Source organism: Podarcis melisellensis (assembly GCF_964234715.1).
Source record: "Podarcis melisellensis genome assembly, chromosome: 8".
Taxonomy (NCBI): domain Eukaryota; kingdom Metazoa; phylum Chordata; class Lepidosauria; order Squamata; family Lacertidae; genus Podarcis; species Podarcis melisellensis.
This window is the reverse complement of record NC_138540.1, coordinates 4,526,608-4,542,996: the sequence shown is the minus strand read 5'-3', so window position 1 is coordinate 4,542,996 and position 16,389 is coordinate 4,526,608. Positions and strand designations below refer to the sequence as shown.

The following is a 16,389-nucleotide window of genomic DNA, read 5'->3' as shown; positions in this document are numbered from 1 at the left end:
CAATTCAGCTGAATCTATCAAATTTTCACTTTCCAAACATAGCTGTCCGTCAAAATTCACACTTACATGAATTTTGCAAGACAGTTCTCCAACCAGACAGTGTTTACAAAAATGCACATAATAGGGGGATATGTGTATAAAAATGAATATATTAGTGAGAATTACAAAAGTGCATTTTATCAGGAGAAGCTGTTTGCAAAAAATGTCTTTGTTAGTCAAAAGTGCAGACAAAAGTGTGTTTATTAGGAGAAAAGTCACACTAAAATACTGAAAAATTTCCATGCTGTTTTTTTAAATCTGCAACCTGGGAGTTCATGCTGATGGTCTGTTAACAAATTGACTAAATAAATAAATAAATAAATAAATAAATAAATAAATAGCCTTCTACAATACAGCCACTGTCAGAGAAGAGTACATCATGGCTCTGGAAAAAAAGAATTTGGTTTCTTTTTCCCTGATGAGATATTAAGTTGTCTTATAAGTCCGCTCACCCCTCTTGGTGTGGTGGCATTGCAGGACAGTGGAGGCTTCACTGGGGCCCCAATGAGGGAACTGGAACCTGGGGCATAAGCCCCTGCCACCTATCAAAGACAGGGTCCTAGCCCCAGACGGCGGTCCCTGCAGGCGTCACCCTATTGGATGTAAATCTTAGGAACCCCCGCCTGGATTGACAATGCATCACTTCCAGCGGGTGGGCCAGAAGTATTTAGGTTGCCCCGTGCCCAAGCCAAACCTCTTTCATCTGTATTCAATAAAGTTGTGGCCTGTTTTGACCTAAAGCCAGTCTTATTGGTCTTATTCGCATGGGTTGGGGGTATGGGGAGCCTGACGCCTGGTCCTGCAACTAAGATGCTCTCTTCTTGCAGTTGTAGTATCAAACACTTTATAGACGTTCAGGAAAACTTTTCAAATGTCGATATTATAAGTGGAGATATATCTAGATCATGGGTGCCACATCAAATTTTTAAATTTTAGTAGAACCCCAAGACCAACCAATGAGAGACTGGTGTTGTTCTTTTAGGAGGAATGGTTTGGGATGGACACGGGGTGGCACCTAAGGGGATTTCTTCTTCTGTAACTCTCATTGTGTATCATAAAATGAAAGTAACTGGGTTTTCATCTTTTATTCATCATTTGTAGAAGTGGAGTTCTTTGGTCGTTAGTTAAGTTTGTCAGTTTAAAATAAAAGTAATCAGTGTTAAAGAAGCACATGAATTCATCTACCACATAAATCAGAGATGGGTTACAATAACATGGACTCAGTTTTGGTTTTGTTTCAATCTGCTTATATAAAAAATAAGAGCTCTTCTCCTTGGAAGTATCTCAGAGAGAGCTTGCTAACTGAATGTGCAAATAAATCCAGACTCAACTCTATCTCAAATTCAGCACCAAAGAAACAACAACTTATGCATCTCAGATTAATTAGGCAAATTTGCTGATATTTTCCTATTTTTTGTAATATTTTCTGCTGGGATGTATTTTTACTGAGGGGCAACTACTCTGCTCGATGTCACTGCTCTTTCCCTTTCTGGAACTTCACACATTTTCAAGCTCAACTTCACAGCCATAAGGACTCCAAGCTTACATTACAAAAACCCAGAAAGCTGGAAAAACCTCAGGAATTTGAATTCTGTATACAACACCATATACCATGCATGTGCCTTGACCTTTCAGTATGCATGCAAGCCTCTTTGTGATCCATCAGCTTTAAAATCTCACATGGAAGGAACATTGATAATGTTGAAGTAAGATTGAGTTGCCAGTCCAGTCAGCTTCTGTGCATGGCTTCTGCCTCAGGCAGCAAAATGACTTGGGCTGGCCTTGACTCTGACTGACAGACCCCGGGGTCATTGGCTCTTAAATAGCATTTTGTTAAAATGCTGGTAAAATTATTTAGTACACCAACCACCAATTTAACTTGAACACATGGAGACTTCTTGCATGCCAGTTTTCACCCGCTTGCCTCAACATACGATGCCTCCCACATGGTGCACCCCGATGCCACCTCTATGCACAATGCTCCTGGTCACTGGCCTGAGCACATTACAACATCATGCAGAACAAGCTCCAATGAAGAGGGGCAGCCAGAGATGCCTCTGCTATCTCAAACCAGTCTTTGCAAGGATACATCAGAAACCTTTTGCAGGACTCATTTCCTTCAGGCACAGGGTATCAACACAGAACTGTGGTTCAAACAATGGATGGCAGCAAGGAACGCACCCCAGGATTGCATCAGGAGGATGCAAGACTTGTACTCACCTGGGTCTGGAGCAATGCACTCGCACTTATACATTGTCACGTAGTCTGGCTTGAAGCCTGCATTGATGGGGTAGTACTTGAAGGCTCCAATCATCTTCTTGATGGCGTCGTAGATGAAGATGAAGCTAATGAGAGTGGAGAACCCTTCCTCAGTGAACCGTGTGATGTATTTTATAATGAAGCTGGCATCTGTAGCTACCAAGATAAGGCACTGGAGAGCAGAGTGCAAGCCGATCCAGAGGCGAAACTCCATGTAGTCAATGCCATTGCCTCTGAAATTGGAAATGACATGAAGTCAAAGGTTGTTTTTGTGGGATGTAAACACAGGAGCAGTCAATGACAACATTCCTAGAGTGTACATATTAGAACATGGGGAGGGATGTCTGTCTAGTAAGCAGGTAAACTTCCTGGGGATGGACTTCCTCCACATGTGACCAGAGGTGGGTGTGGCCTCACCTGTGCAGGTAAATGATAAAAGCACAGGGCAGGCAGCCATCTCTCTCTCTCTCTCTCTCTCTCTCTCTCTCTCTCTCTCTCTCTCTCTCTCTCTCTCTCTCATCTTCATCTTCTGAAGGAGCAACATGCCCTCTTGGCTCTCAGCCAAGAGAGGACAGTACTATCTTGCTACAAGATAGATTCTAAATGTATTTTACCTTTTTAAGCTGCCTGCCTTCTGGGATCATATTGTGAACAGAACGTGAGTAAACTCTTTTATACTTTTATAAAGACTGTGTCGTGTCTTGTGTTTTAAGAGGGAACAAAGGGGAAATTACCAGAGTAATTATTATAGAGGTTCTAGCGAACCTGTGCAGACGTTACCGTTGCGAACTAAAAGGGGAATGTTTATAAACTCTGCTGATATTTTGGGAACTTGTTAGCACAAGTTGGATAAGGATATAATTAGTCAATATATCCTCTCCACCCCTGAACATTCCCACAGTTTTAAGTAATACTAATAAGACATTTGATTCACATAAGGAAATGGAAGAAGAACACGTGAATGATGTTGCCATAATTCATCTAGTATTTTCTTTATTTAGGGTCCTGCGAGGCTGCTTGTCCACTAGCCCAGGAGGCTCCCACTGGTACAATGGAGCCTTCTTTCCTTTCTGCTTCCCCTTCAACTGCTGATGCAAAGAAACATATAGAAAGGAGAATTCCTGCATGCCAAGATCCAAGTCTGGGTCAGCACTCTTTGGTGAGGCAACCCCAGCAGAGACTTAATAAAATCACAAAATCTGCAGCAAAGCAAAATGTGGAAATATAGGCTGTTAGACCTTTAAAACATGTGCCCCTCCAAGTGAGTTCCAAAATGCCCCCTTAAAAAGTTTCTTTCAAAAGGTTTTCTTAAAAGGTTTATTTCTTTCCCTCTCTGCCCAGTACACAGTTGGGAAGTTAAAAATTGTTTACTTACAAACTCTCCAATGGTCAGGTTTATGTGCTTTTCCATACATCAGTCAGAAAAGATGCACAGGAAAACATATTTACAAAGTGGTAAAAGTCCCTAAACTATCTATACAGGAAGTCAGGAGAGGCTTGTGAAAACTGTACAACAGCTAAGACCTCTTCACATGCTGAGCTTCTTAGGTGGACTGGGGGAGAACAAAGGCTTACTCTATGGTATCAAACCATTTGTGCATAAATTAGACTGAAGCATGTTGGATATATGAGGCTGGTTATCCCACAAACACCCTGAGGGAGTTGGAAGAACATCTGGAGCAGAATTTGAGAGTGCCCAGGGAGTGAAACTCTGCATCTGTCATGCTGGATGCAACCCTTGTTTATTCATACATTTTGCAGAGCCCCTTTCACTGCAGACATTTCCAACACAAATCAAAACACAGCACTTAAAACAAAATGACAGTTAAAACATAAATTAGCAGCAGAACAGAATCGAACAATCCTAAACTCCGGAGTAGGGTTAGCCAAATGCAATAGAACGAAGCAAGCTTACTTCTGTAAATTGATCCTGTTAGGAATGATTTCACTTACTTGCTGAAATCGTAGAGAAGTTTTTCAAAGATCAGGATGGGTCCTGTGCTGCTCAGGATAATGAGGGGCTGCCCAGCAAAGAAGCAGAACACGGCCCCTGCCATTGCTGTGCCAAGAAAGCTCTCCATGACTCCCTGGTGGCAGGAAAACAGCTAAATGTCAATAGGTGCCATTTTAAGTGCTGTCAAAAATGACACTGCTTGGGTGCAAAACCACATCACAACAATCATTGCCACATGTTCAAGAGTGCCTGGGTACCAGGTACCTGCGGATAACAGGGTAGGGCTCTGGGACCACGGGCAGCATGCAGAGTCATGTCTGTGCTGATGGTTCTTCACTCACCTGCAATGCTTTGTTCTACATGCCCACATTTGGAGATGGAAGATGAGCCCAGGTGCACTCAGATGCACACCCACCTAAATACGGACAGCTTCAGTCCCACAAATATGCATTTAAGCATTTGTTTATGTATTTTCCTACAGGATGGAATGGTCTCTAAGAACAAACACATTCATAACTAGCCTGGACCATGATTCGGCTTATCTGCCCATTCCTAGGGAGCACTGCCTGTTCCTGAAGACCCCGTTTTGGCCCAGACTTGCCTGGTAGTTTTCTGTCGCATCCCCCAGCAGCCCGCCAAACGTAATGGCATTTGTGATGCAGCCAAGGTAGATGAAGAGGATGGCAGAGATGGACTGGATGTGAAAGCCCTCGTAGAAGTCACTGGGAAACCAGGGCAGCTTCCTCTTGATATCCAAAAATAGGCCACCACAGAACCTGGAAAGCGAACAGGAGATGCTGGGCACACTCTGCACCAGAGGGAAGCACACAAGAGACACTGAGGGAGAGCAGGGTTGGAATCCCCCCTCAGCCATGAAGCTCACTGGGTGCGCCCTTGGGCCAGTCACGCCCTCTCAGCCTAACCTACCTCACAGGGCTGTTGTGGGGATTTGATAAGGAAGGGGAAAACAAAATACACCACCTTGAGCTCCTTGGAGGAAAAGTGGGCTACAAATGCAAATACTACTACTTAACAACAACAACAACAAATGAATAAAACTAAACAATAAATAAATTTTTAAAAACCACGTTTCCACAAAAGTCAACTTCTGTGACTAGAACATATTCTGCAAATCAAATAACTCTGGCTAGATTTTCAGTGTTGCCCGGTGTATTCTACTTCTGCTGGCCGTAGGGGGAAGACACTAGCCAGTGCAACACTGTGGCTGCCTTCACACAACAGTTCATTCTGCTTCCCCAACGGTTAATTTCCGCATTATATTTGAGCTTTCACATGACGTAAAAGCCATTTCCAGAAATCTAGCAGAATACTGTGGAAGTTTAGTGCTCTTTTTCATGTTAATTGCTTCCAGAAAAAAACAAAAACAAAACCAAAGCTGTTTATAACTCCATTAACTCTGAAAATTGAGGGAGTAAAGTGATGAAATTTGGGGTGGTATCCTGCCATACAGTTTTCAGGGGGGAATTTAGTGCAACTTGTCAGTACATCCGTCCAAAAGCTACAGGTCCGAAACACAACAGGTACTGCAGTGTGAAAGGAATATTAGAAAATGGAAAAGCTAGCATTATAATCAGGAAAACTAACATAACTTTCACCCTGCTGGAATGCCCTCTATCACGATCCCTGCCCCAGCCCCTGGGAGTCCTGCTGTGCTTGTTCTCCTTCAGCAGGGCAGTTTGCCTTTTGCATGCTTCTCCCATGTACACAAATCCAAGAGGAACAAGAGGCTAGCTTCACATGAGTGTAGGTTGTGCAGCATCGAAACATAAGGTATTTTCTGGAGCAACACAAGGCCAGACTAGACATAATAGCTACAGGAGTGGTTGGTGGGGCACGAATGATGACTTGGCTTCCCAATGCTGTGATTCGCTGCTTGTTCCAGAGAGGCACAGGCCAGGCAACCAATCTGAAGCTCCCGCCACTGCGCTTGGGTTGAGCTTCCTGTCCTCTTGCCTTTCCCCCTCTTGGTACCAAATAGCTCCACACTGTCACACAACCCTTGCTGCACCACCACCCCTCCAGCCGCTACTGGATGGCAGTGAGTTCATAAATTTAAACCTGTATCTGTCTGTCTGTCTGTCTGTCTGTCTGTCTATATCATCTATCATCTATCTATCTATCTATCTATCTATCTATCTATCTATCTATCTATCATCTATCTATCTATCTATCTATCTATCTATCTATCTATCTATCTATCATCTATCTATCTATCTCTATCATCTATCTATCTATCTATCTATCTATCTATCTATCTATCTATCTATCTATCTATCATCTATCTATCTATCTATCTATATCTATCTATATCTATCTATCTATCTATCTATCTATCTATCATCTATCTATCTATATCTATCTATCTATCATCTATCTATCTATCATCTATCTATCTATCTATCTATCTATCTATCTATCTATCATCTAGCTAGCTAGCTAGCTAGCTAGCTATCATCTGTCTATCTATTATCATCATCATCATCATCACAGAGTGGTTCACAACATAAAAGTACAAAATGAGAACACAAAATACTTAAAAAAACAAAAACAAACCAGGAGCCCCTATAGAAAGAGGTGGTCCTTGAGGTATTGTGGTGTTGAGCTGTTTGAGGTTTTATAAGTCAAAGCCAGCACTTTGAATTGGGCCCAAAATGTATTTGGCAGCCAGTGCAGTCAGGCCAGGACTGGTGTAATATATTTAAACCATCTTGTCCCAGTCAGCAACCTAGATGAAGTTTGTGAACTTTCTTCAGAAGCAGCCTCATGTAGAACGCATTGCAGTAATCTAACCTTGAGGTTACCAGAGCACAGACAACAGAAGTTAGGCTATCCCTGTCCATACACGGGTGCAGCTGGGCCTCCAGCTGAAGCTCAATCATATAGAAAGCAGGGGGTTGGAGGGCAACCTGCAGCCTGTTCCTGAAGGCTCCTACTCTGGTTAGGCTCTGATGATGGACATGAACCTGGCTAGGGACTAAGAGTTGAGAGCCCAGCTTAGACGGCAGATTGCAGAGAGGACTATTATTATTATTTTTTTGGGGGGGGAAACACCCTGTTCTACACATTTGCAGTAGGTCTGGGTTTAAATACATATATTTGCTGCCACATTATCTAGTTTGGTCCATGATCTCAGGAGCTCTGTACCACGGGTGAAAATATCTCCAGCTTGATGACTGTGTTTAGTGCTTTCCCTCAGTCCCTAAACAGATTCTCTTTCTGCTCATGGAGTCCAGAATGTTTTGCTTACCTTCCAGTCCAGATAAGCTCCTCCCCAATCTCATGCACAGCTGGCATCTCGTCATCTTCGCTGCCTCCCCCACCACCGCCCCCTCCGCCCCCTCCGCCTCCTGCTCCTCCGGCCGTGCCATTCATTTGTCCAGCCTCACTCAGGGAAAACACAGATTTTCTGGTGGAAGAGAGAAATAGCAAAGTGTTAGGAAACCTGGTGCCCGAAGTGCAACACCACTTAGCCCAGCCTGCAAGCCTTTGTTCCTCTGAGGTTCTTTCATCAGGACTACTGCTGAAAAGAGCCTCCCTTTTACCTCTTCTCAGCAGACGGCACTTTCTTGGGTGGCTCTATTCTAATGTTTGGGTCCCACTCTCCAGGCGGCAGAACAATGACCTCGTCCAGAAACTCATCTATTCCAGCTATCAGGTCATCTCTGTCTCTAGCTTTGTAGGCGACATCGCTGAACAGCTGGAAGTAAAAGTGAAAACAGGAATTATCTGGACAAGTACCACCCGAGAAAATGCAGTGGAATACAATGGAGAGTGTTAGGTTGTGGGTGAACATATCAGACGACACAGCGATTCTTCAAACAGCTCTTGTTTATGCAGAGGCCAGAACAGAACTGAATTGAAGGGTTCAGCCAGCCTGCTTATATAGAGCTCCAGTACAACGTTACTGTAACAACTTTCTGTAACTATCCAATCACTGAACGTCACTTTCGATCCCTTATTTGCATATGTGGACCTGAGTAAAAACTATCTACAGTATCCCCCTGCTGGCCCAGGGTGAGAACTTCAGTACATAACACTGAGCCTCATTTCTTATGTGTAAACCAGTCTCCACTTGCGTAATGGAACTCCCCCCCCTCTACCTGTGTGCTCTCCAGATCTGTGCTAGGGTCCCCCCCCCAACTTTCTGGAGCAGATCTGGGAAGGGCACTGGAGGTGGGAGGTGTCATGCCAGCAGAAATCCTTCACTGACTTAGTTGAACCCTTTGCTTCAGTTCCATTGCAGAGTTGGCCACGTGTTCACCACCTTTCTGCACAAGGTACAGAATATGCCTTTTGTAACGCTGACCATGGGTTATGCTCTTGCATGACATCCTCAATAAAACATCAGAGCAGCATGAGTGTAGCCAGGTTTTTGTTAGGGGGGGGCAGGCTTAATGTTTTTTTTGGGGGAGGAGCAGAACCTCAGTTAGGTATTTTTATTGATGTACTTGGATGGGGGGGCAACTGCCCCCCTTGGCTCCGCCCATGGAGAGGAGAGGAGGCATCTACGAAGGCATTGAAAATGCACTTACATCATCTACCATGAGGGTGGCGATGGCTCTGCCAATTTCATTGTAGGATTTTGCCTTTCCAGTGGGACCCAGGAGGATAAAGAGGAATCTGGTTTAAAGAGGGGAAAAAAGCAAACTCATGAAGCATGAATGATGATATGCAAGCCATCTCACTGTGCTGCTCCCAGCTTAAATGACAGTTACGCTACTTCAGTGTCTCCCAACATGGCCCCCTTAAGCTGTTTAGGACTGGGGCTGATCAGCTGTGGCTGATGAGAATTGGAGGGCACCAAATTAGGGAAAGCTGTACTAGCAAAACAGTTTCTATCTATTGCTCCCTTTTGAGGCTTCTATCCTAGACTTCTCCTAATGAATTAAAACATCTTGAACTCCTTGGGTGTTATTTTCCTTTCAATAGTTAACATGCAAGTTATATTGTTCGGACAGATTTGCTCTGCCAAAATGGGACTATAATGCCTGCTAATTTCACTACTGCTGTCTAGATGTGCTTTGAAACACTACCTTGGTGTTTTGTACATACAATGGGCCACTTACAGTCACGTCATGCAGAAATTACTATTGCTTGTAGCTGCATCAATTCCCTGAGACTTAATTCTATAGCACAGAAAAAATTATCTGTGCTTATAGTTTTGGGAAATAAAAACCAGTAGCTCCTGATGGGTCATTTTTCTGCTAAATGCAAATATTTGGCAGGTCTGGGCTTGGTCAGTGTACAGTTGGATGGCTGCCTGCAAACTGTGTATTGCTGCTTTGGGTGCAGTGATGGAAGAAAGTGGAGATAAATATAAGGTAAAGGTAAAGGTACCCCTGCCCGTACGGGCCAGTCTTGACAGACTCTGGGGTTGTGCACCCATCTCACTTAAGAGGCCAGGGGCCAGCGCTGTCCGGAGACACTTCCGGGTCACGTGGCCAGCGTGACATCGCTGCTCTGGCAAGCCTGAGCCGCACACGGAAACGCCGTTTACCTTCCCGCTGGTAAGCGGTCCCTATTTATCTACTTGTACCCGGAGGTGCTTTCGAACTGCTAGGTTGGCAGGCGCTGGGACCGAGCAGCGGGAGCACACCCCGCCGCAGGGATTCGAACCGCCGACCTTTCGATCGGCAAGTCCTAGGCGCTGAGGCTTTAACCCACAGCGCCACCTGCGTCCCGGAGATAAATATACATGTAGCAAATTAAGAAAAATGGAAGCAGAGTTGAGAATGATCATCAAAACGAATCCCAACAAAAGGGTGTACTTTCATGGGATGGTGTCCAAATGGCAGGCATATTCAGGGACAGAAGGCATTCCTTCTGAAGGCCTCACTTTCAGCCAACCTCTCCCCCTGCCTTTGATTTTTTTGTAGGGCTGGGCAGGGCCACAATCCTCCTTTTAATCATCTACCTACCTTGTTGGGACAGGCACTTCTGTCACTCCACCCAGCATGGTCGACTGAATGAGCCGGACAAAAGCTACAAATGGCTTGTCCAGGAAGTCCACTTCTCCCACAAGGACATTGGAGGCCTCAGCATCTTTGGGGATCTTCTTAATGAATTTGTTTTTGAGCTGGGAGGAAAACAAAAGCATTTCTCTAAAGATCAGTGAACCCCTTCTTTCGATTTGTCTCTTTCTGCCCGAGTCAAAGCAAGAGCAAACTCCTTGCCAGCCGGGGTAACACGTTGCTTAGAATCCGCCTGGGACTCTTAAAACTCACAATGTGGCTGCAGTAGGATCTGTGGTAATTTCCATTTGCATGGGCAGGCGGAGACCCCCCAACCATGGGCGACACTCACGTGGAATAATGACTCAAGACAACGTTTTATGGGATTAAAATTTGGCCACAACTCTATTAAAACTTCAGCTGTAGGGAGACCTTGGCTTAGACATTGGGCGTTTATCCCTCCCAGTCCCCGGCCGGGGTTCTGGGAAACATCAGGGTTATCCTTATGTGGGGATTGGGCTGGCTCTGGAGAACGTCTGTTCAAGCAGAGAGCCCGCTCCCCATTTCGCCACCGTCGCAGGGGAAAGCAATGACAACCTAACGGCTTATGACCAATGCCTCCCCTCAAAACAACCCCTTTAACGGGGAACCCTGAGATCGCCACCGTCCCCAATTTAGGGAAGATAGACTAAAGGATTCCGCCCAAGGCCTGAAACCGCCAAAGTTGTGACGTTTTGCTATGGGGAAGGCAAAACCTGCCAATGCAGGAGAATTCCTTTCCGGCCTTTCAACAGCGACCATAATGTACAAGCGCCTGCGTACCTGTGGAGAAGAGGTTAACCTGCAAAAGAAGGCTTAACTAAGGGAGGGCAGGGTGGGAGAAGCTCTGAAGCCGACTGAGAACTCCCAGGTAAGTTCCGCCCACAGTTGTGTGGGCTGGTCAGTCTCTCCCCTTACCTGGCCAACTCTCTCCTGGCTACGCCCTCCCCCCAGCTGGGACTGGGTAACTGGCAGAGGTAGGCGGCTACCTCCAGGTGTCCGGGGGGGGGCAGGTATCTAGGCTGTACTGCCGGGAGCCACATGGGATCGGGGAGGGGGGGCTGCGCACGACTGTGCAAAAGGCACCCCCCCTTTGATGTGGGCAGTGGTCATTGTGAAATTTGCCTTGAGCAGTTCCCACTGCAAAAGTCACTTCCAAATCCAATTCTGTGCCAACCTCTGCAGATTTCCTGTTTTACACCTCAGCTATTACTCTCAATGTTTACAATAGTTCCAAATTATTCACCCCTCAGATTCTACAGCAAATCTGCTGCCCTCGACAAATGCTAAAGTCGCTCAGTGATGTGGTTAGTACATCCTCTATTGAGAGTGTTTTTATTTATTAGCCATTATGCCAATTTACATAATTTTAATCTGTTTAGTAGCTGTACCTCTTGAAAGCCTAGCTTTGTACTTATTTAATGTTGCTGGAGACTGGGTTCCAGCCATCTTAGTTTTGATTCTCAGTAGTTTTGCTGAATGTTGGGGATGGAGAAGAAATTTGATTCAGCATTTATCTAAAGCTGAACCTATCAAATCTACACCTTCTGAAACAATGTGTAAACTGAAAAACAGCTGTCATTTGAAATTCACACTTATCAAAACTGTGCAATTCAGTTCTCCAACCAAAAAAAGTTTACAAAAATGCATATATTGATTTTGTATGTTATATTGGCTTAACACCAAATTGGTTACTGTGTATGTACTATGTTACTACTATGGGAAATCCAGTTTTGGTGTTTATAGTTTCTATTTGTTGTTCTTATTGTTAAAATTGTTAATAAAATTATATTTTTAAAAGGAAAACAAAAAAGAAACTATAAATATTGTCAAATGAAATCATATTTAACAGAGACAAATGCACATATTATGGGAAAGTATGCACAAACATGAAGATATCGTGAAAATAGCATACAAAAATGTGTTATATTAGGAAAATTGCTTGCAAAAATGCCTATTTTAGTCAAAACTGCATATGAAACTGTTTATTAGAAGACATTTGCAGTAAAATGCTGATCAATTGTCATGAGTGTTTAAAAATAAATAAATTCACAAACTGCTGCAAAATGTGGAGAACTGAATTTAAGATTGGAAATCTGGGAAACAGAACAGTGACACTGACAGATCCATCCTTACTGAAGGTAGACTATATGGCTGTAGTGTCATTGTAATAATTATCCTAAATTGGCCTGACCTGACTACAACTCCCATCAGCCCCAGTCAGCAAAATCATAAGATGTGGGTGCTTAGGGGAGCACAGCTGTACTGGCTAGGGCTGATGGGAGTTGTAGTCCAAAATTCTGGAGGCCGCCATATTGGTATAGGCAGACTTAAATCAATTTTAGTGGTTCATTGGGAAGTTCTACTGTGCTGTCATTAAATCCAGTGGAGCTTCAGTGGTAGAACATCCCTGTGGACTGTGCCTGAAGAGTATGAAATTAATCCAGAGTGCCAGAACTTGACTGTATAAGCACCCACCACTTCCCTTGCTAAGTCCTCCCCATATGCCCACCACAGAACATCACAGTATATTTATATTTTAGGAACAAGGAAGCTGCCTTATATTGATCCATCTAACTCAACACTGCCAACCCTGACTGACAGCAGTTCACCAGGATTCCAGACAAGGGTCTCTTCCAGCCAGCAGCGGGTGGTGTGTTGGAGACATCCATCCAAACAGATGAGTCACTGCTGCTTGCTAAGAACAAGAGGAGGAAGTGCAAAGGCATTGGCAGGAGTGCTGGATTGACTCTGATGGTGCCAATCTCCTGGCCATCTCCCACTTCCTCTTCTCCTTCCCCGTAAGCAGCAGCAACTCACAGTCAGGAGGTCAGATGTCATAAGTGAGAACTGGCATCTTAAGTAGGGCTACTAAGAGAGCTCATAGCTGAGTAACATGATTCAGTGTCTTACAAGTTTTCATAGCTCGTACTCTAAACCACAATGCTATGCTAAGTTCATCATCTTGATCACATATCCCATAAGTAAACATAAAATGTGTGGGATAACCAGCCTCATATAACCAACATGCTTAAGTCAAATTAATGTATGGAGGCATTAATACCATAAGAGTAAGCTGTCCTGCCAGGCTTAGCTATGACTACTTCCCCTTATCTTGGGAGGAACTAGGTAATCAAGCCTTTGTTCTCCTCCAGTATACACGTGAACTTTGGTGTGTGAGGAGTTCTGAGCTGTTCCTGCCAGCCACATGGCTTTAACAACCCTCTCTTGAGTTCCTATACCAATAGTTTAGGAACTTTTACCACTTTCTAAGCAAGCTAAGTTTTACTGCCTGTGCAACTTTTTCTGAATGCTGTATGGAAAAGCACATAAACCTGACCTTTGGAGAGTTAGTAAGTAAACCATTTTAAATTTACCATACATGTGATCTTTTTCCTATGCTGGGGAAACAGGGAAACTTTGGTAGGAACTTGAAGGAGCATATTTTAAAGGTCTAACAGCCTAGATTTCCACACGGATGCATATTTTGTGATTTTAAAGCTCCACTGGGGTTCTCTCCCAACTTGGATCTTGCTCCCAACTTGGATCTTGGAATCCAGAAATCCCCCCCCCACCCGAAGGGTGCTGAGATACAAAGGAGAGAACTTCTTTGATCTTATTACTTCTGTAGGAAGGAGATTTCAGCTTTTGATAAAACACCTTTGTGGAATTCTTTCTTCTTTGCAAACATTGAAGCCATTGCAGCAGAAGAGCGAGATATGGATGAAGTGGTGGATAGAAACCTCATTTAACAGATCCATGCCCAAGACTCTTCTTGTCCTTTTCTGGCTGTTTCATTATTATTAGCCTAAAAAGGCTCAATAAACTTCAGGCTGAGGTTTATTATAATCTATATGCTGGCATGAGGAGAGGCATGTGAGTAAGGCAGAAAGCTCTCCCTCCTACCCACTGCTGCCACCCCCCTTTTTACTAATCTTTTAAATCCATAATGGAAAAAAAGCCAACAAAGCTTTTGGAATAAGCAGAGAGCAGGAGTTAGGAGCAACCTCTAAGCTTCATGTAAAACTTCATGTAAAAGTCCCTTTGTAGTGGCCATACTAGGCTGATTAAGACCAGTGTTCTTTTGGGAGCAAAATACTTTGCATGCCTTCAGGTTAACCCTCCCCACACCCACTTTTCAAGCAGGAGACATGAACTTGCATTCAGAAGCTGCCAGATACCGAGTCAGAGCAATCGTCTGGAGTTCACTAGCAGAGGCTCTCCAGGATTTCTGATGGATCTCTCTCAGCCACACCTAGAGATGCCACGGATGGAATTTAGGACCTTCTGCATCATGCAAAACAGGTGCTTTGCCACAGATGCGCTGCTACAGCCCTTCCCTTTGTGTCAAAACAAATACTTACTGTGGAGAACTATGGAGGTGACCCCAAAGCACTACTTTCACAATTCTGCCCCCTGCTGCCAGTGCCAGTGCCTTTGACAGAATTTGGCATTAGTTGTGTTGGATAGCTCAGCTGGTAGAGCATGAGACTCTTAATTCATGGTTGTGGGTTCAAGCCCCATATTGGGCAAAAATAATCCGGCATTGCAGGGGGTTGGACTAGATGACCCTAGTGGTCCCTTCCAATTTTAAAATTCTATGATTCTCAGGCAAAGCTTTTTCATGGTCCCCCTATTGAATTTCTGTCAAAACCCTGTATAGGAAGGTTTTTTTTAAAAAAACGTTTAGTGTTTTTAATGTTTTTATATAACGTATTTTTTGCTCTATAAGACGCACCAGACCACAAGATGCACCTAGGTTTTGGAGGAGGAAAACAAGAAAATAAATATTCTGAATCTCAGAAGCCAGAACAGCAAGAGGGATCGCTGCACAGTGAAAGCAGCAATCCCTCTTGCTGTTCTAGCTTCTGGGATAGCTGCGCAGCCTGCATTCGCTCCATAAGACGCACACACATTTCCCCTTACTTTTTAGGAGGGGAAAAAGCGAGTCTTATAGAGCAAAAAATACGGTATGTTGGAAGTTGCCCAGAGTGGCTGGAGGAACCCAATCAGAAGGGTGGGGTATGATAACAACAACAACCACAACAACAATAATAGAACAGAATGTCCCTATTTTCATGTTGGAGGTAGCTTCTGAAAGAAATGTCATTTGAATTTACATTCCTCAGAACATCCATTCCTTTCACGAACTCTTGTCACTAGCCCTGCCAGCTGCTAGTCAATGCTCAAGCTGCCACCGCCACCACTCCCAATGCAATGGACATGGCTGCTCAAGAGTGAACTCCAAATCCCCCCTCCCCATTAGGATGAAAAGGGATGGGGGGGGGAATCCGTCAATTCTGGTTCTCTCAGTTCCTATTTTTCCAAATCATAAATTAAGTTATCCAGATTCTGCAGCAACTTGTGATTATTATTATTATTATTATTATTATTATTATTATTATTATTATTATTAAATTTTCATGAAAATTCACCAACATTTTGGTGCAAATTTATCCCAATAATATTTTTGTTGGCAGTTTTGATTAAAATGCATTTTTGCAAGCAATTTTCTTAATGTGATGCAGTTTTGTACATTATTTTTGTGAATATTTTAACTTTCATGCACACATTCCCCTAATATATTCATTTTTGAACAGACCAATTGATTGGAGAATTGCACTGCAAAATTTGAATAAGTGCAAATTTTGAAGGATGACTGCGTTTTGGTTTTCACAGCATTTTAGAAAGTGCAAATTTCACAGATTCATTTTTAAATTCGAACCTGTTTCGTTGCACCTTTCAGAAAGCAGTTCCTGCTTTAATCTGTTCCCTCCTCCTGCCATCCTTCTGATGTTGCTGAAAGCAGGCCACTTGACCCTGCTGCTGCTGCACCGTGGAGCCTGTCCTTACCATGGACAACAAGACACCTCTACTTTGGAAACAAATGTATTCACATATTTTAAGACATGTGAAGACCACTGTAATGAATCCTTCACAAGAGGTACATCCTGCACAGCAATGAGAAGTTCTGAAAACAATTTCAAGTTTGTTTTATTGTGACAAAGAACACACATGCAGGAAAACTGCAACTGGTTCTCGTTTTGGGAAGCCAATGACTACATTCGTGGCTGACATTTGGTCCTAGGGGTTGGAAACCTAAAAGAAAAGATTTTAGTGTTTGGG

The 16,389-nt window shown here is 43.7% G+C and overlaps 1 protein-coding gene and 1 long non-coding RNA gene across 5 annotated transcripts in view; one reads left to right on the top strand and one right to left on the bottom strand.

The window, feature by feature from the left end:
* SLC4A5 (solute carrier family 4 member 5) overlaps positions 1 to 16,389 on the bottom strand; it is a 77,164-nt gene that overhangs the window by 26,485 nt on the left and 34,290 nt on the right. For all 3 annotated transcript variants that reach the window (XM_081921275.1, XM_081921277.1, XM_081921276.1), the window contains 7 exons: positions 10,192 to 10,349; positions 8,806 to 8,893; positions 7,816 to 7,970; positions 7,521 to 7,679; positions 4,850 to 5,028; positions 4,252 to 4,381; positions 2,260 to 2,531 (listed from right to left, as the gene is read on the bottom strand). In XM_081921275.1, coding sequence (XP_081777401.1) covers positions 2,260 to 2,531; positions 4,252 to 4,381; positions 4,850 to 5,028; positions 7,521 to 7,679; positions 7,816 to 7,970; positions 8,806 to 8,893; positions 10,192 to 10,349 — 1,141 coding nt within the window. The remainder of the gene's footprint in view (positions 1 to 2,259; positions 2,532 to 4,251; positions 4,382 to 4,849; positions 5,029 to 7,520; positions 7,680 to 7,815; positions 7,971 to 8,805; positions 8,894 to 10,191; positions 10,350 to 16,389) is intronic.
* On the top strand, positions 13,353 to 16,368 carry LOC309375591. 2 transcript variants are annotated; one of them, XR_014170968.1, is made up of 3 exons: positions 13,353 to 13,616; positions 14,410 to 14,568; positions 16,010 to 16,368. It is a non-coding gene; the product is annotated as an uncharacterized lncRNA (long non-coding RNA). The 2 variants fall into 2 exon arrangements; XR_014170969.1 differs by having other exon boundaries at positions 14,407 to 14,568.